The sequence below is a fragment of the Vipera berus genome, assembly GCF_964194415.1.
Source record: "Vipera berus genome assembly, chromosome: 2".
NCBI classification, from domain to species: domain Eukaryota; kingdom Metazoa; phylum Chordata; class Lepidosauria; order Squamata; family Viperidae; genus Vipera; species Vipera berus.
Window position 1 is genome coordinate 134,420,753 of NC_138203.1, and position 23,977 is coordinate 134,444,729.

Here is a 23,977-nt window from a genome sequence, read left to right on the forward strand (position 1 = left end):
AGTTAAGCTATTCTCCAAAGCGCCTGAAGGCAGGACAAGAAGCAATGGATGGAAACTAGTCGAGGAGAGAAGCAACCTAGAACTAAGGAGAAACTTCCTGACAGTTAGCACAATTAACCAGTGGAACAACCTGCCTCCAGAAGCAGTGAATGCTCTAACACTGGAAGTTTTTAAGAAGAGACTGGACAGCCATTTGTCTGAAATGGTATAGGGTTTCCTGCCTGAGCAGGGGGTTGGACTAGATGACCTGCAAGGTCCCTTCCAACTTTACTCTTATGATTATGATTATATAAGATGGGAACCGCTGGGTGAATGTGTCATGTCTGCTGATCTAATTCTAGTAATACTGGACACCCAGACATGACTTTAATTCAAGATAGGCAGCTTGCAGCTTGCACATTTCACATTGGGACTTCAATTGCATTTCACTGGTAATTCCTATATCAAATTATAACATGCAGAGCAAATAGTCAGATCGAGGCCATGTGGAGGCAGTTTTAAGGTAACATCCTAGCCCCTTGAAAAGTAAATAGCGAAAAAAATGAATGCACTCATTCTAGTAATATTATAGCCTCACTCCAGCTCTTCAGAAAATCAGAAGGGCGAATTATGGCACCTATCTTCCAAATATAGCCCACATTTAACTGAAAGATCTATAAGAAAGGATCTAATAGTACAGACTAAGATTTAGTGCTGGGATTTGAATATTTTTCTATTTTAAAACTTTAAAAATTTTGTATTTACTCCTAAAAGATCTCCAATATTGGCATCTAATCAGAACAGTGATTTCACAGGTACTTTATTATTTGTTTGTTTATTCATTCATTTTCTGCACTTCTTAACTGTCTCTCTCCCCCAGGGATTTCTCAGTGATTTCTATACAATATTTTCAGTCTTGAGATCACAAATAAATAAGTTAAAGTTTCATCTCCTTTATTCTATCCTACGTGATCCTATGTAAGATACAACAAAGATGTGTGAACTTAGTTTTCTGCCCTTATTAGCAATAGGAATTCAGACTATCTAGAGCTTCTTTATATATTTGGCTCGTCAAATCAAAAAGGCAAATTTAGCTTTAAGAAATGGATTTAGAAATTCTTAGAAATTCTTACAATTCTTTTATCCACAATTCAGCTTCAAAGAAAGGTATACTAAAAGGGAAGCAGAAAGTAAAAAGGATTAAAGTTTCTTCCAGGGGGAAAAAAAACAAGCAAGTTATTAAAAGATAAAATTCCAATTGCACCACTAAGGCAGAAGAGAATAACAAGAGCAGTAAATAATTAAGTCCAAATGTGCACTTGGCACCCAAACAAAAGTTTCTACCAAAAGTTTACTAGCAAATTCTATCAATTTCAGAAGTTTATCAGAGTCAGCAATGGGGAAAAGTTCACATTTTCTGCTTAAACGATACTATATCCAAAAAACCCCAAGGAAAACAGAGTGCTTCAGTAAATGGTACTGCAAACGGACTACAGAAAAACTCTGAAACAGCGAGTTGAGAAGCAGTGAAAATCTGAAGAAAAGTCTGAGGCACTTTTTAATAGTCTAGAGAGGGTGGAAAATCCTTTGTGGTTTATTACACAAAACTACAAAATTTACACTAATTACTAATGCAGTAACATGTTTTATTCAAAGTAAACCAAGGCCAAATGGACAATCCCAACATCAGAAATAATGCTAAAGTCCCTCTAAAATTAACATTAATAAATTTGTTCTAATTATTCTGGCAGTCCAAGCTCAACAAATTTACTTCACCCATTTTTTTTAGTCTACTTCCCTCAAAACAATAAATTGTAGTTTCTACAAATCAGAAAGCCCACTTGCCTTGGAGCTGGAGATCTGAAGTCTTTGCCATTTAACATTATGACTGAATCACATCCTAGATCAAACAAAACAGGGTGCAAGATTTAAGATTACTCTGTACCAATAATCTTCTCCAAAACAGAATCCGTATCATGACTGAATTCAGATTTATTCAGTTAATTCAGATACCAGGCTGGAAGAAACAACAAACCTGCATCTGAGAATTAACAGTGCAGATGGTCTGGAGATAATAATTCAAGAATCTGGGGCCATGAAATAAAATCCATAATATTTCAATGTATATCAGTTGTTTTTACCTTCAGTCTGTACATCCAATGCTACTAGATTAGCTTGTTGTATGGGTGTACTGGTCTTGAGATCAAAGTTAACGTGAGAAGCAAAACTACAAACTGGCTGTGGCAGTGGTTTGTCAGAATGCTGCTCCTGTATCCTGAGAAGACTGGATGACTGGTTGCCCAGAGAGGGGCCACAAACATCAAAAGGTTTCATACATTTGTTTTCAGTTTCTTTCACATTTTTTTTATTGGAACCTGCACACCTGGGCCTGAAAACAAAAGCAAATTTTGTTTTTCCAGAAATTTTGGAAACAAACTTGTAAACAATCAGATTAATCGACATATTTCAGAGACTCACAGATGAAGAGACAATAATGAAGAGGCTTTGGAAGCTGACAGATTTTTCCCTGTAACCATTTGAATCAACTGCCTGTATATTTCTTTCTCTTCTTCCCGAACTACCTGGGAAGAAAAAAAATCCCATACATTACCAGAAAGTACACAGTACAGTAATAAGAGTGTCTACATAGAAACACAATATTTTATAGGATGCAAAAGTGGTTTAATTTATCACTGACAAAATAAGTTTATCTAATATGCCGAATAAATTAAAATCCTAAAGCAAGCATCCATAAATCCCACCACCAGGGATGAAAATGATCTCAATGATATGAGAGTACAAATGGTCTTGTCCATAAATAAGAATGATTCCACAGAAATTTATTTATTTATCAATCATATGGCATTCCACAGAGAATAGGAATTTGGATTATGGGTAGTTGGTTAGTCTATGAACAGCTGTATTTCACACATCTGTATATTTATATTACAGATCTATCTTGTGTTGCGAGTGTGTGAGTGTGTGTGTGTGTGTGTGTGTGTGTACACCTACCTCTTCTACAGTACTGATGAATCTTCTTTGAGACTTCTTCGGACTTAGTAAGCTCCGACGACATGATTGATTAGCAACGGACTTAATTGGAAAGGATTTTTCATAGGTAGAAACGTGACTGTGGTGGTTTGATTTTCCTACAAAGGAATTTGCAGCCATACTGCAGGAAAAAAAGATAATTCTTTTTTAGCTAGGCTTATAAAGACATTCAAGTTTTAAATATGGTTCTTTGCATTCTAGAAAAACTCAAATAGAAACTCTAGCAAACCATGATTATTCTCTTTTAAAAAGACAATTTAAACATAGTATGGTGAAAAAAATTCATAATGAACCTAGAATAATGTGCAGTAACAAGAAATGGTGTGATACTATGTTTCAGACTACAACAGTTTAACAATGCTTTCTTGGAGGTTAACACTGTGTGGATTCTACTGGCATAAAGGCATTCTGAGTAAACAGATAAAGGATTCAAGTAGTGGACTAGAATACTGTGAAAAATAACCACTTCTTTAGCTGCAATAATTTGCAACCAAATATTCCTGCAATTGGGAATACTGACCCACTCATCTATGGCGAACTGCTTCAACTCCAGAATAATTGAGAGTTTTCAACTATGAACTTATTTCAAGTCCTTCCACAATGTTTATGTGAGGTTTATGTCTGAACTCCGACTTGATATTCTTCACTTTAAACTGTGAATTTGATAGTCTTCATCTATTCTCCTGCTGACTGTACAATGAACATTGTTAAGCCTATATAGGATGGAAGGATGGAAGTCTCAAGCTTCCTTTCCCAGAAGCTCTACTTGGTCTTCAACCTCTGGCCCTCCTCCTGCTTTGCTGTTGTGGTTTGGTAATTCCTAATATCATTACTCATATTCCAGGGATGCCACATCCGGCATCTAGCCCATTAACTTGAACATGTAAGTTAAGGTTTTCACAACCTGGGCTGTCTTTCTAGAAAGGAAAAAAAATGTAAATAAGTTCTATAATGCAACCCTCCCAACCGTGTAAATCTAAAAGCATCTATTTATAGAATTCAGCCTTTTCTTGTAAGTTAGGCCAGTCTCACAAGAAGTAAACCAAAAACCAAATCAAACTTTTTTTTAAAAAAAGCTGCATAAAAGTCCCCTTTACTTTTAAATCACTAATATGCAGTTCATTTAAGACATTTGCAGCTGCTTTTATATCTATACAGGTAGTCCACAATTATAACAATTGAGCCCAAAATTTCCATTGCTAAGCAAGGCGGTTGTTAAGTGAGTCATCCCGTTTTATGAACTTTTTGCCACCACTGTTAAGTGAATCACCTTGATTGTTAAGTGACTCATGTGGTTGTTAAGTGAATCTGGCTTCTCCCACTGACTTTGTTTGTTGGAAGTCAGCCGAGGAGGTTACAAATGGTGACTCCTGAACAGCGCAACTGTCATAAATATATGTGCCAAGTGCCCAGATACTGATCACATGGTCATAGGTGTGAAAACTGGTCATAAATCACTTTTTTTTGGTGCCATTGTAATTGGCCACTAAACAAATTGTTGTAAGTGAAGGACTACCTGCACAGCTAAATTTCAAATTACTGTACTTCAGTGCAGTGGACTTCAAATGAAACAGACTAATATTCTCTGCTAATTAAAGCCTGTCCCAATGACTTTAATTGGCAAAAAATACAGATCTGTTTCATGTGAAGTCTGTTGCATCGAAATTACCAAATGACACAAAGAACCAGTGATATATTCTCTATTTCGCAGATGTCTACGAATAAGGGACATTCCCTTCACCAAATAGTAAATTAAAACTATTACAGGTAGTCTTTCTTTAATGTCCACTTGCTCAGTGATCGTTCAAAGTGACAGCACTGTACCAGCACTGTACCCCTCATGGCTGTTACACTGTCCTCAGTCACATGATCACAATTCAGGCACTTGGCGAGTGGCTTGCAATTACAATGCAGTATCCAGCAATCAAGATTGTCATTTGTGATCTTCATTGCTGCCTTCCGACAAGCAAAGTCAATGGGGAAGCTGACAGGTCACAAATGGCAATCACGTGGCTGCAAGATGGTGCAATTACACAGAATTCATCTAAGGACAACAACCGTGAATGCTGAAACTGTTATTGTAAGTTGATGTGGCCATGTGACATCACACCTTATGACTGTATCGCTTAGCAACGGAGTTCTTGGTCCCAATTACCATGGGTGATTGAACTGCCAGCATTTATTTCCTAAGCAACCACATATCTAAGCTTTGTTAACATTTCAGAATGTTTCATATAATTCTTAAAAGATTAAAAAACCTGTAACAAATAGAATTAAGGTGTTAATAACAAAAAAATGAGAAAAATTTATGTACCTTGGATTTTTGCGTGTTTCGAAATATGCACTGCGACTTACTCTGGGCTTCTGTGAAACAGAGCCAAGAGGGGAGCTGCAACTCTTCCACTGACCATTGGCACTTGTTCCAAATGTTCTTCTTACTCCAGTTGCTGGGCAGCTCTCAAATCTTGCGGGTTCTGCCAGAGCACAAGCAAGGAATGGTCAATCAGATGCCAATAATCTTTTATATTACCTACTACATAAAAATATGTTTTCTATGTCCCCCCCCCATTTTTAGAAGAAATTACAAATATTTTAAAGAGATTTTCCAAAATTTATTTTGAAGGGAAAAGTCAACTGGCTTTCTTTATGTTTAAACAAACTGCCTTGTGCTAATAATTAACTTTTTTTACTTGTAAATTTGTTGCAATTCAATCTGTTTACAAAAACACTTTTAAGAAAAGTCACAGTGAGGTGAGCATAGTCAACTTGACTGTCCACAATCAATTCCTGCCAAATTTTCCAACCAAACTTTTGAGCCACACTAAATTTTACTTGGTCCTATCTATTTTTTTCAGAAGATATTCAATATTGTAAAAATGAAAACAAAAAATGTTCAATATGCAAGTGAATGCATCAGAATATTCAGTCAAAATACATATATTTTACAAGTGTAAGTCTATGCCTGCTAAATTAGCAATGCCTTTCTTAAGGAACCTGAGCTCAGACCAAACTACAGAACATACTTTGAATTTGAAGCCAGATTCAGAAAATAGAATAGGTCCCAAGGATACGGTAAATGGAAATTCCTGCTAACAACTGATATTTCTAATTACCAAGTCATCCAACCAGCAAATATCCCTCTATAAACCATGAAGAACATTTCAAATTATATTAGCTCCTTATAGGAATAAGGCCACATGTTAAATGAAGACCACCCCTCTATTTAGTGGACACTTTAGATTCAACTATAAATTGTAGTAATATTGAAAACCCAGCTCACATGTGCCTTGTTACTTAACTGTTAGAATCTTCTGACAGATCTCCATCTGTTTAGAAGCCAATGCAACCAGACTTACCTGTATAGTAAGTGAAACTACAAGGAGTATTTCCCGTTAGAGAAGTGGACGGTCCGGCGAAGCTGTTAAACTTGTTTGATAAAAACTAAGCAGAGAAACAAAAAATTAAAAAATGTCAAGAAAAGAACCATATTTAAAATGTTTTCAGTAAGTTCATTAGTTACAATTACATGTTAAAAAGTAATCGCAACTCCTAGTCCCTCTAACATTCATTTACAAAATATAATGAAAATCGATTACAAGATAAAAATAGTACAAAACAATCTCAACATGGTTATTTCAGTCTATAGAACTTCAGTACTAAAGATTAACAAAGTTGAAAAAGCAAATCAGAGAAAGCTATTAGGTGGAAACAGAAGAAACTGATAAACTGATAAAATTCAAAATGTTATTACTATTCATGATTGTAAGGCAAAAAAATAATGAGTCATATTAATAAGGACAGGTACTTGCGTAATGACTGTTTATTCAATCACTGTTCAGTTACAACGGGGCTGAAGGAATGGTATTTATGACCATCCTAACTGTTACAATGCCCCTGCCATTGGTGATGCTAAAGGGTGCTGTTACACCATGTTTCACCTAATGACCATATCGCTTAGTGATGAAAATCCCAATCTCAATTGGTGTTTAAGCAAGGAGCACATGTACCAAATATTCTGTAATAAATTTTGCAGCATTTTTACTAATCGCAGAGGCTTGAATATCTAGAAGCAGAGGATTAAAATCTTATAAATCTTGATCTGAATAGCCAGAGTTACATAGAAAAGTTTCTAGCTTCTTTATTAAATGTAATTTCAAAATTAATTTCTAATCAGACATATATTGATTTATAAAAATCACTGTACAGATAAGAAAGCAGAAGTAACTGATTCCCAAACCTTGTTGTCAGACAATGGATGCTGGTTGCCTGAAATAAAATTCTGTTGCTCAGGAAAAGTCTTGAACACAGAAGTATGATTAGCTTGCATATAGTCCCCAGCATCCATCTTCATACAGTCAGTAGTTTCATCTTTAATTAAAAAAAGTTTATTATTTGAGGAAGAAAAACAAACAATTTGTTTTCTTGCTATTACAGATTCTATATAACAAAATAGAAAGTGGTGAAGAATACATGTGAGACTTCAATAGAGAAAAGACAAAAAAGCAGCACCAAAATACATGCAATGTGTTAGCATTTCTCCACAATTTTAACGCAGGGAAAGGTAACAAGTATAATAATGAGAGCAAAAGATTAAATGTTTGCAATTTTGGGCTTATGAAAAAGGTAAATAAACAGAAGATAAAAAGTAGAAAAATTATACATATACAAGGAAGAAAACACCAATCAAGCAACACTAATGTCAGCAACACATAAAAAGCATAAGAGCATGCTTTCAATGAGCACTTGCTGCTTCTAAAAAGGAACTATATTTTAAAATATTATTTTAAAAAGCATAAGAGTATATAAGGACCCTTTGAATATAACTAGTTCACGCTCCATTAAGCCATATATTTTAACCATATTTTGCTGAATGAACTAAATTGACTGGTTTCACTCATAACACTGAACTATAAACTGCAGTTTACACAACTCAGTGGCTAAGTTCACACGAAACAAACCCTCCCCTGCTCCCCAGCAAATCACATTATAACCTAACAGAATATGTGAACCCAACAGGTGAAAAGAGCACAAAATTAAGAAAAAGCATGTGTTCTCCCCTCAGAACCTTATTATTTTAAGCAGACCCAGCAAGAGATGAATAGTTATGTGGTAGTTCTCACAAATCTATCACAATTACTAATTGTGGCATATGCTGTATGTACATTCATGATCATTAAAGAAACCACAAATGAGGAAAAACTAGGGCCTTTGGAGTGAATCAAAATAGTGTATTTCCTCTCCTGGATAGCAAATACTCTGCAGCATTAGGAAAACCATTAGTTATAGAAATTGTTCAGAAATGCATTAACTCTTAAATGTCAAATAATAAATCTGAACCTAACTAAAAATGATTGCCAATTGCTTTAAAGAGCGGTTTCTTGAAATGGTAGATTCTAAAACAATAACTTAAAATTGACAATTAATTAAATGGATTAATTTAGCATATACTCACCCATCATTATGCTCTTTACATAACTGACTCAAGTTAACTGAATCTTCAAAAACCTGAAAAAAGAGTGGAAGATAAAGCAAATGTTATACATTAAATAAACAGACGAACCAGATGTCACATTTTAAAAAAATCATAGTAGAAGGAAATATGTATCTCTTATGCCACAATATCTCCTGATATAATAATTAGGATTTGAAAGTGGTTGATCTGCCATTTTGCATTTCTCCAACTCTACTTGAGATGACACTACAAACAATATTTATTTCGGTCATCTAAAAGTTGGAATCAAATTTATTCTCTCAAATACTGATAAGAACTATTTCAGACTACCAAAAATATTTGGAGCATACCCGGTTGGGGAGGGCCAGTTCATATTCTTGTATGAAATCATGGTAAAATATAATATCAGTGAACCATTTTAATAATAGGAAAAACAGCTATTATAAAAAATGTACATGTTTCATCTGTTTACCCAAGTTCTACTTTCCCTATTACAGTATGCTGGGAGGAAAGCTATGATTAGGCTTGTAACTTGATCAATACAGTTTAAAAATGATTTTTAAAAATTTTAAAGAGAAAATTTCTCTCTTCAAAAAGTCATTTTACATATGCAAGTATGTAGTTGCAAGTTGCAAGTCTTGAACAGATGTTTTCAGAACTTCAGTTTATTATTGGCTACAGCAACAAGTTTTAAGCTGTTTCCTCTCCTTCTTTGAATAAAAATAAAGTCCAGCATCCCAGCTTGCACCACAGAATATTTCTTCCAACTCTTAAGTGTGTCAGTCTCTAAATAATAAATCAATGCCAAAAAGTTTTTTTGATACGACTCCAAAATACAATTTGTTTATACTGATGTTGTCTTTATAAAGGAGATGAGTATCTATCTCATACTCTTCATGTGTTTCTTGATGTAACTAAAAATCTAGAGTGGAACTAGTTATTCAGGATGTGATTATCCTTTTAATTTGGTCTGCAATTCACGATGATGAATTTGCGAAGAACTGAAGACAAACTGTAGGAGTCACAATTCTAGGTGTGTTATTTTACTCCCACATTCAGATTTCTCTATTCTATTTTCACAAAGGCAAACAAATGTAAAACAGGAAAAGCTATGGTTTAGCCACTAGAGGTTTAGTCACCAGTCAGAGATATTCTACTTGATCCTGCCTGGAGCCATAGGCTCTGCTCATTCCAGATTGGTAAACTCTCTCCTCTTACCAAAGACTACAAAAGCAGGAGCAGAGGGGAATAAACCTGGGAGGAGAAAATGACTGCCAATGGGAGAGACTTTTATCCTACTACAGCAGGCCTTAATTCTTCACCACAGACCCCCTTTAAACACCTTTTGTGGCCACGGACCTCCAAGACATCACTCAATATTTAAATCATACGATTTCCTCAGACCTCCGCGCGCGCCCCACTGGTTGAAACCATTGCACTACAGCAGGGGTCTTCAAACTTGGCCCTTTTATGACTTGTGGACTTCAACTCCCAGAACCCCTCAGCCAGGCATGCTGGCTGAGGAATTCTGGGAGTTGAAGTCCACAAGTCATAAAAGGGCCAAGTTTGAAGACCCCTGCGACTACAGTATTCAGGCTTATTTAGTAACAAAGCTTATTCTGAGTGCCGGCGCTTATTTAGGGGACAGGGTGAAGAGGTTAAAATTTCTTTTGGACTATCACTTCCATCCTCCCCAGTCAGCACTGTTAAGAGCTACGGGGATATTCCCCGCCCCAGGCTTGCCACATCTCGTGCTTGCCACTTGTTATCTAACTTCTTCCCTCGGCCCCAGGCAACACAAACAACGATACGAGTTTGTGGGAGCTTAGTTCCAAACACGCAGGTTACCTACCTTTGGAACAGGGCTCTGACTCGAAATGCCCTCCCTCTCCCCCTCCTCCTCGAAATACGAAGCGTTTGCGAAGGCAACCCGACCAACCGTCAAACTCCGCCGGGCCTGTCCCAAGGGAGAAGTTAAAACGGAGGAGACTCCCGCGCTCGCCGTTCACTCGGCCGGAGCCCGCCTGTTCTTTTCTCTTTCAGTCACTCCGTACGAGGCCAGGCCTTCAAAGGGACGGAAGGGAAGCAGAGCGGGAACGGCAGAGAAAGGGGCTCTCGAGGGAGGCGCGTCGGACCCGGGAGACTAGTGGCAAGGCGCGCTGTTGCCATAGGGACACTTCCAGACCCCCACCCTCACGCCGGAAGCTGAAGCAGCGACCGTGACGCAGAAGTCGACCGTTCCCGCCTTTTACCCCCGCGTCGTTCCCCCTCTCGGAAACCGCCGCCCGCGATTCTTTCTTTCTTTCTTTTCTCCCAACCGGATTCGAAGAGGCGGGAACCCCCGAGGCAGGCGGAAGCGAAACTACCTTTCCGGTATTCTTTGCCCCGCCCCCTCGACCCCTCTCTTCCGGGGAAAGAAAGAAGCAGCCGCTTAGGTTTAGAAGACTGGTGGAGACGGTGGAGACTTTGAAAGGGGCGGGGGAACAGGGGGAAGGAAGGAGGGGGAGGGAAAAAAAAAAAAAACCTCGTCGCCAAAGAATCTTGAACGGAATTGGTAGGCGGATGGGCTGCGCACGCGCGGGAGGCGCTGCGTAGTCCCTTTAAAGCGCGTGCGCGTTTTCTTGTTCGCTTGGTTGGAACCCACGTGTTTCTGCTAGATAGAAGGTCGATGCCTCGTTGCGTTCCATAATAACGGCGGGTTTTCTGTGATTGCGAAAGGATGGGATTAGATGCATGGAGCGAATCGTTGAAATACCAATGGGCTCTTCCCCGGCTCGTTAGAAAACAGATTCTGGAGACCAATTTGGCAGCAACTCTTAATTTTTGATAGAGATGTTCAGGGAATTCTTATTGTGCTACCACAATAATGTCGGGCAGTGGGTTCACCAAGCTCGGTAAAGTGAGTCTCCCAGGGTACACACCCGGGTGTGTCTCAGATGACTTGGGCCATCGGCCCCGATCTTAGCCAACGTGGCCAATGAATGGTTCTGAGATTTCGGAAGTTGCAGCTCGGAGCATCTGGAAACAGGCAAAGAATTGCTGCCCTCGGGCATAGAGCAGAACATTTGAGAGAAGGTTTGGTCGTGATTGGGATTAAAGCTATCTTACAGTCAGTTGCTTTGTCTCAGAGATGTTTTAAATGGACTTTTTAGAATGATATTCATGAACTGCTGTGAAAGCCATCCACAGTTACATTCTGAAACGAGGTGTGTCCATAATGAAACATTTCTGAGCAAGCATATACAGGTTTGAATTGCATGTGTGTGTGTTCATCACTGTGGTGAACAATAAATTAGTAATACTGTCTTCTGGGGCATTTGCTGAGTGAAAAGCTGAGAATGGTAAGTAAATGCATTTTTATAGCAAAAGTGACAATGTACATTAGTTGAGGAGTGCATCTTTTAATAACTGCATTTGATTTTTTTATTACACTTGGCATATGTACGACTGTTTTTATTTATTTAGAAAATTTACCGCCTACTCGCACATGGTGACTCAAGGCATCTTATTATGTGACTCTCTTATATAACTTGATTTGCTGTTTAAGATGAAAGGACTCTAACGGCACACACACAATTCATTTTGCTGCAAATGGGTACAGTCTGATTTTATTTCTATGTGTATGGAGAAAAGCTTACAACCACCATCTTTCATCATCCAGATGCATTGGAAAAATATATGTTTATGCCATGAATCATCCAGACTTCCAGATTTCAAAAGAATTCATGAGATTCAAGATTCCGTGTCAGCATAGAAAAATCTAAAAATGGTAGTCTACACATATGGAGGGTGCTGGGCTGCCTGGATTATAGTACACTTATTTTTTTCTTTCTCTAGTAGAATTCATAGATTAAGATTATCTTGTTTGGGTGTACCCCGTAGAATAGATCTTCCTTTTGGGGGAAAAATACCTACTTTTGAATGTAGTCCTTTAAAGCTGAATGCACTTGTAAGCCAGCATCACAATTTCAGTGTAAGGACATGACTTTTATATCCACCAATAAGAAAGAAAGCAGCTGTCTGGAGCTGGGATAGTAGCTATAAATATCATACAAGAGAGCACTCGTGCCCTGGTTATGTGGTTTTCACTGGACCTCTCAGTAGCAGGGTCCAGCCTTTTCATTTCAGTCTCTCTCACGTTTGCAGCTGTTATCTTTTTAACTTATTTGTTCTCTGAAGAAAGAGAAGAACAATCAGGTTAGTAAGCATTCCTGTTTTAAACGTGCTGGATTTTTCAGGCCTGAGCATCAGACATTGAATAGCATTTGCTCTGTTGGTGATAAGAATATGAACATACAGTAGGTTCATCTCGGGAAGTGTTTCCGCAGGAGATATGGGCAATTCTCTCCCCCCCCCCCTTTTGCAATTCACTCCAGGGCTATTTTGTCTGCTTTGACTGGAAGGAGGAAAAAATAATACAGGAAAAAAGTGATCATGAAGTCATGTTTGCTTTGACCAAAGGTAATGATTTTTCAAAAGGGACGCGGTGGCTCAGTGGGTTAGGACGCTGAGCTTGTCGATCGGAAGGTCGGCAGTTTGGCGGGTCGAATCCCGAGTGCCGCGTAACAGAGTGAGCGCCTGTTACTCGTCCCAGCTTCTGCCAACCTAGCAGTTCGAAAGCACGTAAAAATGCAAGTAGAAAAATAGGGACCACTACGGTGGGAAGGTAACAGCGTTCCGTGCGCCTTTGGCGTCTAGTCATGCTGGCCACATGACCACGGAGACGTCTTCGGACAAGCGCTGGCTCTTCGGCTTTGAAACGGAGATGAGCACCGGCCCCTAGAGTTGGAAACGACTAGCACGCATGTGCGGGGGAACCTTTACCTTTACCTTTACCTTAATGATTTTTCAAGATGGATAAATTACCACAGTCTGCAGCTTAATTAATACTTTGAAAGAAAACTGGTTCCAACCTGGTACTTTATTATATGAGTATGCTGTGCTGCAAATATGTTGAGGTAAAGAGAGAAGGTAAAATATAATAGCAGAATATTTTCCCACTTATAGCAATAGCACTTAGACTTATATGCCATTTCACAGTGCTTTACAGCCGTCTCTTAAGGGGTTTACAAAGTCAGCATATTGCCCCCCAAAATTTGGATCCTCATTTTACGGATCTATCTCTGAAGGATGGAAGACTGAGTCAATCATGAGCTGATCAGGGCTGAACTCCTGGCAGTCAGCAGAATTAGCCTGCAATACTGCATTGAAACCACTGCGCCATCACGGTTCTTTACCACACTTAGATGCATCTTGTATATAAGATTGAAAGCCCCATTTAATCCTTGAATATGTGCTAATGGCCACAGTCTTAACAGTGGATGGTATCACATCAAAAAAACAAATTTGTTAAATTGTTCATTTGATTCAATTTAACAATTCAGTTTAAATTGTCAAACGGAATCGAATGAATTAAAACCAGGGGTTAATTTCTCTCCACACACTCAGTAAGTTTCCCTTGATATTGTAACAATTACAATATCTGGCATCTGTGCCCAAAATTCTCAGGCTTCAGATTTGGCAATTCTACTTAATACGTATCTGTCTGCAGAGTTCACATATGGGTCTCCAGACTGAGTCAGTGAAATGTCTTAGCTGTATGAGTTGATTAAGGCTGGTGTATAATACTAAGTTGGTGCTAAAACCCCTGGAGAAGAAAACTTTAAAATAGATGAAGTGCTGATGAACATATTCAGTTGAGAGAATTTTATATTTAGTTAGCAAAGTAATATAGTAAGTAAGCAAAGTAAGTCTTAATATTGTGACTTGTTTCAATTGGAGAGGTTGCGTATATTTTCATCTTGTTCCTTAGTCTACTTCTGCAATCCTTTTTGCTTCCTAAAATAGTTCTACCAACATAGCTACATCTATGATGAAGATAGTGTATTCTAGTCTTTATAAGAAAATGTAAAGAGGTTCACTCCAGCTTGACTGTTACTTGCTAAGTTACGTGAGCTCTGCTCAGAGGGGATGCACCCTAGTATTCATTCCCCCCTTCGATCATTGAGAAACCTGTTTAAATTACATTCCTTATTTCTACGTACATTGAGTTGTGTGGTTTTTTAACTAAGTACTATATGGACAGATCCACTATCTCGTCTGCCCTAAGACACATCCTTTACTTTGTGCCTACTACATTTATTTGGATCTCTGCTCCCAGAACCTCAAATCTTGAAAGTGCAAGATGGATTAAGTGAAATTGCTTGGCCCATCATTCTCACCCAAGATTCCTTCGTGGTGCAGGGGTAGAATGCAGTATTGCAGGCTGATTCTGCCAACTGCCAGCAGTTTGATCCTGACCGGCTCAAAGTTGACTCAGCCTTCCATCCTTCCGAGGCCGGTAAAATGAGGATCTAGATTGGTTGAGGCAATATGCTGACTCTGTAAACCATTTAGAGAGGCCTGTAAAGTGCTAGTGCTACTCTGACTGGTTCTAAACAGCAAAGAAAAGAATTTCCCAAGGTGTCAGCCCCACTAGGTAGACCAGATCATGAAATCAAGTCTACAAGACAGCTGAGACTATTTTTATTGGGATTGGCTATATTAATAGAATGTTGCAAGTCTAACTGCATTATACTTCCACCTCCTCCTCCTTGCGAAGAAAACATATTCAATGAATTGATGTATCTGATCTGCTTCCAAAAGTTTTCTGGCCTTAAATAAATGCTTTAGTTCTGTTATTAGGCAGAAGCACCTGCATATCTCCATCTAAGTCAGGTAGTCCTCGACTTACAACCCCATTTGGGACTAGAATTTCAGTCACTTAGTGACACAGTTATTAAGCTATTAAGTTATTAAGCTATTAAGTTATTAAGCTATTAAGTTATTAAGCTATTAAGTTATTAAGTTATTATCACATCACCAGACCCGATTTTATGACCATTTTACATTGGTTGTTAACTGAATCATGGTCACTAAGTGAATCTAGCTTCCCCAATTGACTTTCCTTGTTGGAAGATGTGAGCTAGTTACCAAATGCCTAAATTGCAATCACATGACCACTGGGGGGGGAGGAACGGTCATAACTTGGAGAATGGGTTGTAAGTCACTTTTCCCAAGTCCATTGCAACTTTGAACTATTGTAAATGAACAGTTGTAAGTCAAGAACTACCTTTGCTTTCTACACAAAGACTCAATTTGAGAATGTGCAAAGTGTGTGCTTTAACTCACAACTACACCTGTGTTCTTTCTCCAGTGAATTTGCAGCAATGGACTAAGTTGTGGAAGAGCTTGCCATTCGTTTACTAAAGGCTTCAGCTTCTTACATCTGATATTATCCAAATATGTTGGACTGAATTCCACATCTATCTAAACAAACATGGCCATTGTTTGGAAATAATGAGGATTATAGTCCAATATAAATGGAAGCTAGCAGATTAGATAAGACTGGATATAGGGGTAGGCATAGGTGAATAATAGGTAAAAATATTAATTTGTTCACATTTAATACAATTACCGCTTTCAGTCTTTGGCTGTAACAGAAAATTATAAACACAAAGTTGTATTAATAATGACCAGTGTATTAACTATTAACCAAATTTACACTTCATATTGGGATTACACTGCTCTAGGCAAAATGCAGTTCACTAGCTTTTCATTGTAATAGATTTATGAACACAAATGTGATTGAATAGATTCCTTAGGTTTAATGTTAAGTGGTGCATCAATGATTGGTTGATTCAGCATCAGTGCTTGTGTTATGCCTGCCAACAAAAATCAGTATTTTTAAAGGGATGAACTGCAAAGCACTGACCAAGAGCAGAACTCCTTTATTTGTTCAGGATGGGTTACTAAAGCAATGTTGAATAAAGAGAAGATAAAGGGGAACCAACAGATATGAAGAGATGAAACTTCTTGTCTGTTTGAAGAGGTCCAAAATGAAGCGTTCACAGGAAATAATCAAAAACTAATAATCCCAATTTGCTTTTAGCTTCTCCACTATGTTTTGTGTTGCCCATTATTATCTTCATTTGCTTTGCTTATTATTGGGAAGAGAGTGGGCAGGAAAGAGCTTTTGGATAATCAGGTCTTTTTGAATTATAAAGTTCTATATCATAAATTTAGAATGGCAATGTTCTACAATCTACACCATAAAATACATAACAGTACTGATTTCTAGGTCAGTTTTGCAGGGATCCGGTATTATTTCAGCAATGGGAAGACTTCAGATTTGTTAAGTCCTGTCAATGTTAGCTAAACTGATAAATTGGGATGGCCTTTCCCCACCCCTTGGTATTGTAGTAAATGTTAACTTTGTAAGGAACATGGATGAATATAGTTTAAATCAGGATGGCTTAACTTTTTTTTATGCTGAGGGCCTCTAGTAGCTTTTGAATTGGTATGCCAGCAGTCGCACTCAATAAAATAGATGGTAATAACAACAAAAATTGGGCAAATCTTAGGGGATCTTGAATTTAAACAATAAATAAGTTTAAAGATACTGTAAAGGTTTCTCCTCTCCAGTCATGTCCAGTGTAGGGGGTGTTGCTCATCTCCATTTCTTAGCTAAGGGAGGCAGCATTACCTGAAGACATTTCCATGGTCATGTAGCCAGCATGACTATACACCAAGGACCAGAGAACGCTGTTACCTTCCTACAGAAATGGTACCTATTTATGTACTTACTTTTGCATGATTTCAAATTGCTAGGTGGGCAGGAGCTGGGGCAAGTAATGGGACCTCACCCCATCATGCTGTGCTCGGGTCTTGAACCTGGGCTGAAGCTTAGCATTTTTAATCATTGTGCCCCCCCATAAATAAATTTAAATCCAATTAAATATAGTTAATATAACTCCCTATCTACTTTTTCCCCTTTCGTTATGTTAAAAATTACAATTTGCCTGTAACTTTTGAAGGAGCATAAAGAGATGCACTCAAACTTTGGGCTCAACCTAATTATTTGTAACACAGAATGTTTAGGGTTGAACAGAGAAGGAAATTGTCACCTACTTTATAGAAGTATGTCACTTTCTGAGAACTCGCTTGCATTAGGCAGCAAGTAAGGGACAATTTAAAAATTAAAAGTTGGTCATTGAAGGCACTGGGTTTTCTTAGAAATTATGATTTTGTGGAATTTCCCTACCCTTGATCACTTGTAGCTGCATCATGGAATATCAAGGATTCTGTACTACTTCCCTTCATATAACGGCACTATCCACTGTCTTGGCAGAGTGATGGACAGATCATTTTACATTTTGACATAGGGCTTCTTTATACATAATGCTAAGGTTAGGATTTTTAATGATAGCGTATTTCCGGCTATAGCAGTTTCACAGATCAGTCCTAGGTGAAAAGCTGCTGTGATTGTAGTTCAACTTTTAGGTTTGTGTCCATTCTGGGCTTGGTAATATTTCACCAACTGTTCCCTGGAGCCCAATCTGTCTCACAAGCATGTTTGTCACCTTGAGTTCCGTAAGCAAAATCAGAAGATAAATTTAACAAGATGGGAATAATGTTAAAACGTTAATCATATCAATCAACCTGGATTATATGAAAACAGCTCTTTAAGGCACAGTTTATCCCACATAAGACATAATTCACTCACTTGGGAATACAGTTGTTATCTGATTCATAATGTATGGATCCAACCATTCTGGTTTGTAAAAAAATGATTTATATAAAAATGGATAATATTTGTAATGTCATGGGCTACGCTAATGTTTTTAATGGTTTTGTGACAGGACACACAATGGTCCTGTTACATTATCAGAAAAGATAGGCCAAGACCCCAATGTTCACTCTTTTGTAATTGATGGATACTTTAATCTTATTGGCAGCTTAATTGTCCTATTTTAGATTTTTATACAGTACTTGTTCTTTATCTAAACATACTGTCAAAATGTGATTTCAACATTCTATTTCAGCAGTACAACTATGGGAGCAGTGGCCACAAAAATGGGGTTAATAAGCTGTATATATATCACACAGACTGCCTGTCCCATATTCATATCTGTACCCACTTTTTTATTCAGTAAACTATTATATACACGGACTGTGGTTTAACATGATCTGGGAAGTAAGTCCTTAGTATATCATGAAATATGATTTTGGAATCACTGGGCTACATGGACGTCCTGAACAAGAATTTAAAGAGTTTGGTGTAGCACCCAAGCTGCTGCAGTTTGTAGAAGAACCTTGTTAGTCTGGTGGCAAAAAAAGCAGGAATCTGGTGTTACAGTTTTTGCCTGCTCAAATATCTGTAATCTGATTTTTGTACTGCATCCAGAAGATTGCGGCAACATTTGTCCTCCACGGATTAAGTTTGAAGAAGTATTTTACCTTGTGTTTATAATGGTTTTTATCTCTCAGTTTATGTCTACTTTGTACCTATTTCTCAGACTGCATTTAGTATTCTAGAAATTTGGACTACAACTCCCAACGTGTCCTTTGTTATCCAATCCATCTCACAAGTGTCAAATGGAAGAAGGCTGTGTGTAGAATTATGGCTGATAGGTGCAGACTGAATATACAAAATAAATTAGTGAACTGCCAATTATAGCAGTAGGAGAAGGTTGGGAGCCTTGGTATGCTTAGCCTTATTCAGGTTAAATCACAAAATTCAGTTTAAATTCTAGCTAGAAAATAGAAACTATTTATTTATTTAGTCAGTCAGTCAGTCAGTCTGCTGCCCATTTGAATAATGGGGAACACTTCTTGATATTGAGACCTAGCTATACTATGCAAATATTAATTTGAGCCCTGGCGGTGCAGTAGTTAGACTGCAGTATTGCAGACTAAGTCTGCCCACAGTCTGAGGATCTATGACCATTTACTGGCAATACTGCATTCTAGCCACTGCACCGCCAGGGCTCAAAATAATGTTTGCATAATATAGCTAGGTCTCAATATCATGAAGTGGTCCCCGTTATTCAAATGTGCACTGTTCAAAGGTATAATTATATGCAAATTAAGGCAATTGCTTCCAGCTGCATCTATGACAATTTGCTCTGGACAACTTGCTGCGGGACAACTTGCCATGGGATAACTCATTGCGGGACAAGAGCTACAATAATATCAAAGAAATGGGGGAATAGAATCATCAAAGAAAGGATGCAAAAGGAGGGACAAAATAAAATATGAATGACAAAAATATTTTTTATTCACTTTAAATAATTGAATTGTTAAATTGTCCCGTGGCAAGTTATCCAGTATTGAGCTGGTTGTGGCGACTTGTCCTGCCGCAAGGTGACCGAGATGAGTTGTCTACGGCAAGTTGTCCCATTCCAACAGTCTCAGTCTTCCATCTTTCTGAGGTTGGAATGCAATGTGTGTAGGACCCACATTGTAAACTCCCCAGAGATTACTGTAAAGCACCATAGGGTTGTATATAATTTTAAGTGCTATTGTGATTTGTTCTCACAAGTCTGTTACATTTGTTAGAAACCATTTTCACGGAACAGAAATTTATGTAAAACGCCCAATAACCTTACCTTCGTTTACTTGTTTATTTATTAAGTTGTAACGCAGCCCATCTCACTCTGTAAAGCAACTCTGGGCGGCATATGATTTGTAAATAATTTTACATAAGAGTATTAAAAACGATAGCAAGAACAAAAGAATGGGCTTTCATGTCATCGCATAAAAGGAGAGGAACTAATTTGAAATAGGAAGGGGATAGAATTTAAAAAAAAAAACTTCAGATCTTTAGCAAGCATTCTCCCTTTTTTCACACTGCAAATGTGACTTTTAGAAGCCTGCTCTAATTTAGCTTTGAAAACATGGAAAGGTAAGAGTTTGCCTCATGCACCAGAAGCCAAAATCTTACAAAATTAGCAGAGGGAATAACAGAAGCAGAGCACTCTGAGCCAGAATCTTCATATTAAAGGCCTTTCAAAATGAGGTGCCATCTGCCTGGTGTAACTGCTGTGTTGAAGCTCAAGAGCAGAGAGAGGTTTTCAGTTCTTGAATCTGTGATGTTGTCACTGGGGCTCATCAGCAGGTGGTTGTGACCTAGGAAATGGGAATAGGCTGCCTTGGTTTCCTAGCAACACCTAGCTCACACCATGCAGAGTTAAGAGAGGCAGAGGAGGTGTTTGCTGCATCATGGATTTTGCTTCTGTTGCAAACTTCTTTTATCTGAATGAAGCTCAGCCAGGCACGTGGGAAGAAAGATGGGCTGTGCTAGGTAATGGATGAAAACAAAACAAGAACAGCACTAGAAGTACTTTGAATATGGAAAGAGCAATGACATTCTGGATGGGTTGAGACTACAGCACCCAGAATTCCTAGTGAATGTGGATTATTGACCAGAAAGTGACAGGTTTGAAACTATCAATAAGTTTAAAGAGGTTATACCTGTGGGGTTTTTTCTTTTTTGCATTGACTGAGTTCTTGATCTTGTTGCCTGCAGACAGCTGCATCAGAAGCAAGACTTCCGTCAGGTTACAGATAACTATAACAGGGAAATATAAATAGCTGTGCTGTAAATACAGGAGCTTCTGCCAAACCTCTATATCACTTGGCAGTTTTTAACACTTGCAAGGCTGATTTATCAAAGCAACTAGGACTGTATTTATCACAGGGCTTTTCAATCAGTGGTACGGGTACCACCTGTGTACATTTGGCACCTGGCAGGTGGTACATGACCACCCTAGAAAAGTGGTAGTGGGGGAGGTGAATGAGCTGAACCAGTGGCAGAGCGTGAGATGGCTGGAGCTGCAGGGCTGTCAGGGCTCAGTGGAAGCGCCAGGATCAGCGCCAGGCTCCAGCTGGAGCTCAGCACTGATCCTGGTGCTTCTGAGCCCAGAAGAAGCGCCAATCAGCTGGAATGTTGCAGCATCTCCAGGATCTTGTGATTTACATTCAGATGCTTGGCAACTGATTCATATTTATGACGGTCACAGTGTCCCAGGGTCATGTGAAGTGACCAAAACCTGGTGCAACTAGACAGCAGAGGGGGGTTGGAAATAAAAACCAAACACACCCCCACCCAACCTCTGCTGCCAATTCTCAACAGAAATGCTCACAATGAAAACCTCGGACAGGAGGAAGAGCACCGCCGGGCGGGCAGGCAGGTGTCTTGCTTGGCTGTGGGTTTGGGGGGCACTTTTTTCAGTGCCATTGTAACTTTGAACAGTCACTAAGCGAACTGTTGCAAGTCGACTACCTGTACCTCATCACTTTTTGTGGGATCATCAAGTTTTTGACACCTTGCTAGGCGACGTGGTACTCGGATGTTGCCATATCCTAAAAGTGGTACAATGGGTGAAAAGGTTGAAAAGCCCTGATCTATTGGAAGGGTAGTTTTGGATTTTCCCATTGCCCCAACCACCAAGGTATACGGTAAAAGATTATAAGAACTGTAATTCAAAATATTTGAAACACATCTTGCCTGCTCATGTTGTAATGCTGCATAGCTTCATATACAGATTTTCTTTTCTTCCATACATGCACAAAGCGTGAATTTTGAGATTTATAACAGCTCATAACATCTGGATTAAAAGGAACAACAAGGAGTTTCATAAAAATTTCTCCAGATTGGACAAAGGATATTAAAAACACAACAACAAATGGAGGCATGTTTAAAAAAAGGCCTTACCTTACAGTATATATAATGATAGACTAATGAAAACGTGTCAGGAGAAAGGGCTGATGATTATAACTCACTCGGCAGCAGCTGTCAAAAAGCCACACTTTGTTTTGGGAGCTAATGGAAATTGATTTTTTTTTTATAATGGAAACGTGCATAGTCTGTACATACACATATACATACATATACATATATACATACACGTGACCATACATAGTACAGTGTAGCACAAAGGGGAAAAACGTTTGAGTTGAATACAGTTACACATAACAATGGAGAAATATTTTCCTACTTTGTTTTGTAATGACAGTAAACAGGAAGAAATTCTGGCCTGAGAAAAGGAAATACATTTTCACACTACAATATTTTTCCATGTGATTATAATTTATTTTATTTATTTATTTGTTTTTATATACCGCCCTTCTCCCGAGGGACTCGGGGCGGTGTACAGAGCAAGGTAGGTATACAGTTAAACAGTAGTAAAAATAAATGAAACCCCAAGCGCTATCAGGCCAGGCCGGACTGCTGGAACAGGTAGGTTTTTAAGTCGCGCCGGAAGGTGCGAAGGTCGGGGGCCATCCTGATTTCGGTAGGCAAGCAGTTCCAGAGGGTTGGTGCACCCACTGAGAATGCCCTCCCCCTGGGGGCCACCAGTCGGCATTCTCTGACCGGTGGCACCCTGAGGAGGCCCTCTCTGTGGGAGCGCACAGGACGTAGGGGTGTTGACGCTGGCAGTAGGTGCTCCCGCAGGTAATCCGGACCCATGCCATGTAGGGCTTTGTATGTCATCACTAGCACCTTGAATTTCACTCGGAAGACGACTGGAAGCCAGTGCAGCTCACGGAGGAGAGGTGTGATATGATTATAATGTCCACAATTCTGATGTTTTTAAAACAAAATTGGATAAATTCTTAAAGAATAAAGGTTACAACTGATGGGTATAACCTTTAGTGTCAAATGCAGAAGAGGGAGGCTGAGACAGACACCTGCCAGACTGGCTTTGTCTTAGCACGTTATATGAAATCAACCATTGTGTTTCTGAATCTAATCTGTACAGCAGGGGTGAGCAAATGTTTTATTAGCCACAGAAATGTGTCATGAGATTGGACTTCGCCATCCAGAACTTTGGAGGTTAAAAGATTTTTAATGTCAATTTGAGCTATAGAGGAAAGGTGGGCTTTAAATCCAGCAATTAATATAATAATGTATCACTTTACATCGGAGAGAACTGTGTAGAGAGAGTTTCCTCCTTTAAATTTCTGGGAGTCTACCTCTGTGAAGATCTGACCTGGAAAGTTAACACAACTCAGGTGGCTAGAAAGGCCCAACAGAGGCTTCACTTTCTTAGGGTCTTGCGGTAGAACAGGGTAGAACAACAGCTAATGACCCTCTTTTACCGGTCTACTATAGAGAGCGTCCTCTCGTATGGTATTGTGGTTTGGTATGCTGGTCTGACAGCCGCGGATAGGAAAGTATTACAGAGGGTAGTGAGCACAGCACAAGACATTGTGGGCTGTTACCTGACACCACTGGATGACATCGCCAGGGCTCGCTGCCTTGGAAGAGTGAGGAAGATTCTCAGGGATGACTCACACCCTGGACGGTATCTCTTTACTCTCCTACCATCCGGTAGGAGATATAGGAATATAGCCAGCCGTACCAACAGGCTGAAAAATAGCTTTTATCCGTGGGCTGTTAGGCTTTTAAATGGGACATAATCTTATGCAGAATTGACTTGGGAGGCCGGTGTGTGGTGTAGTTGGTTCACATAGTGTGGTGGGATGGAGGGTTTGTTGTCACTGTGTGTTGGGGGGAGAGAGCACGGGGGAGGCTCAGCTAATCTCAATGTACACACTTTGACAATAAAGGTTTATTATTATTATTATTATATATATATCATACAGTCATGCTTTTTGAACTTTAATAGACCAGAGAAGAACGCGCCCAAAATGGATCATCTGCTATAT

General features: G+C 38.9%; 1 protein-coding gene across 4 annotated transcripts in view; it reads right to left on the bottom strand.

Annotated features, from left to right (window-relative positions):
• Nucleotides 1-11,731, bottom strand: part of SENP1 (SUMO specific peptidase 1) — a 37,745-nt gene extending 26,014 nt beyond the window's left edge. For 3 of the 4 annotated variants that reach the window (XR_014025322.1, XM_081319477.1, XM_081319475.1), the window contains exons 1-10: nucleotides 10,335-11,731; nucleotides 8,483-8,535; nucleotides 7,268-7,398; nucleotides 6,387-6,471; nucleotides 5,345-5,504; nucleotides 2,988-3,151; nucleotides 2,458-2,557; nucleotides 2,121-2,368; nucleotides 1,825-1,879; nucleotides 1,113-1,151 (exon numbers count right to left, since the gene is read on the bottom strand). Coding sequence is in view for 3 of the 4 variants with exons in the window: in XM_081319477.1 (XP_081175603.1) it covers nucleotides 1,113-1,151; nucleotides 1,825-1,879; nucleotides 2,121-2,368; nucleotides 2,458-2,557; nucleotides 2,988-3,151; nucleotides 5,345-5,504; nucleotides 6,387-6,471; nucleotides 7,268-7,398; nucleotides 8,483-8,489 (989 nt within the window). In the remaining variant the exon portion in view is untranslated. The remainder of the gene's footprint in view (nucleotides 1-1,112; nucleotides 1,152-1,824; nucleotides 1,880-2,120; nucleotides 2,369-2,457; nucleotides 2,558-2,987; nucleotides 3,152-5,344; nucleotides 5,505-6,386; nucleotides 6,472-7,267; nucleotides 7,399-8,482; nucleotides 8,536-10,334) is intronic. The other variant, XM_081319476.1, reaches the window with a different exon arrangement.
• Nucleotides 11,732-23,977: the final 12,246 nt, after the last annotated feature.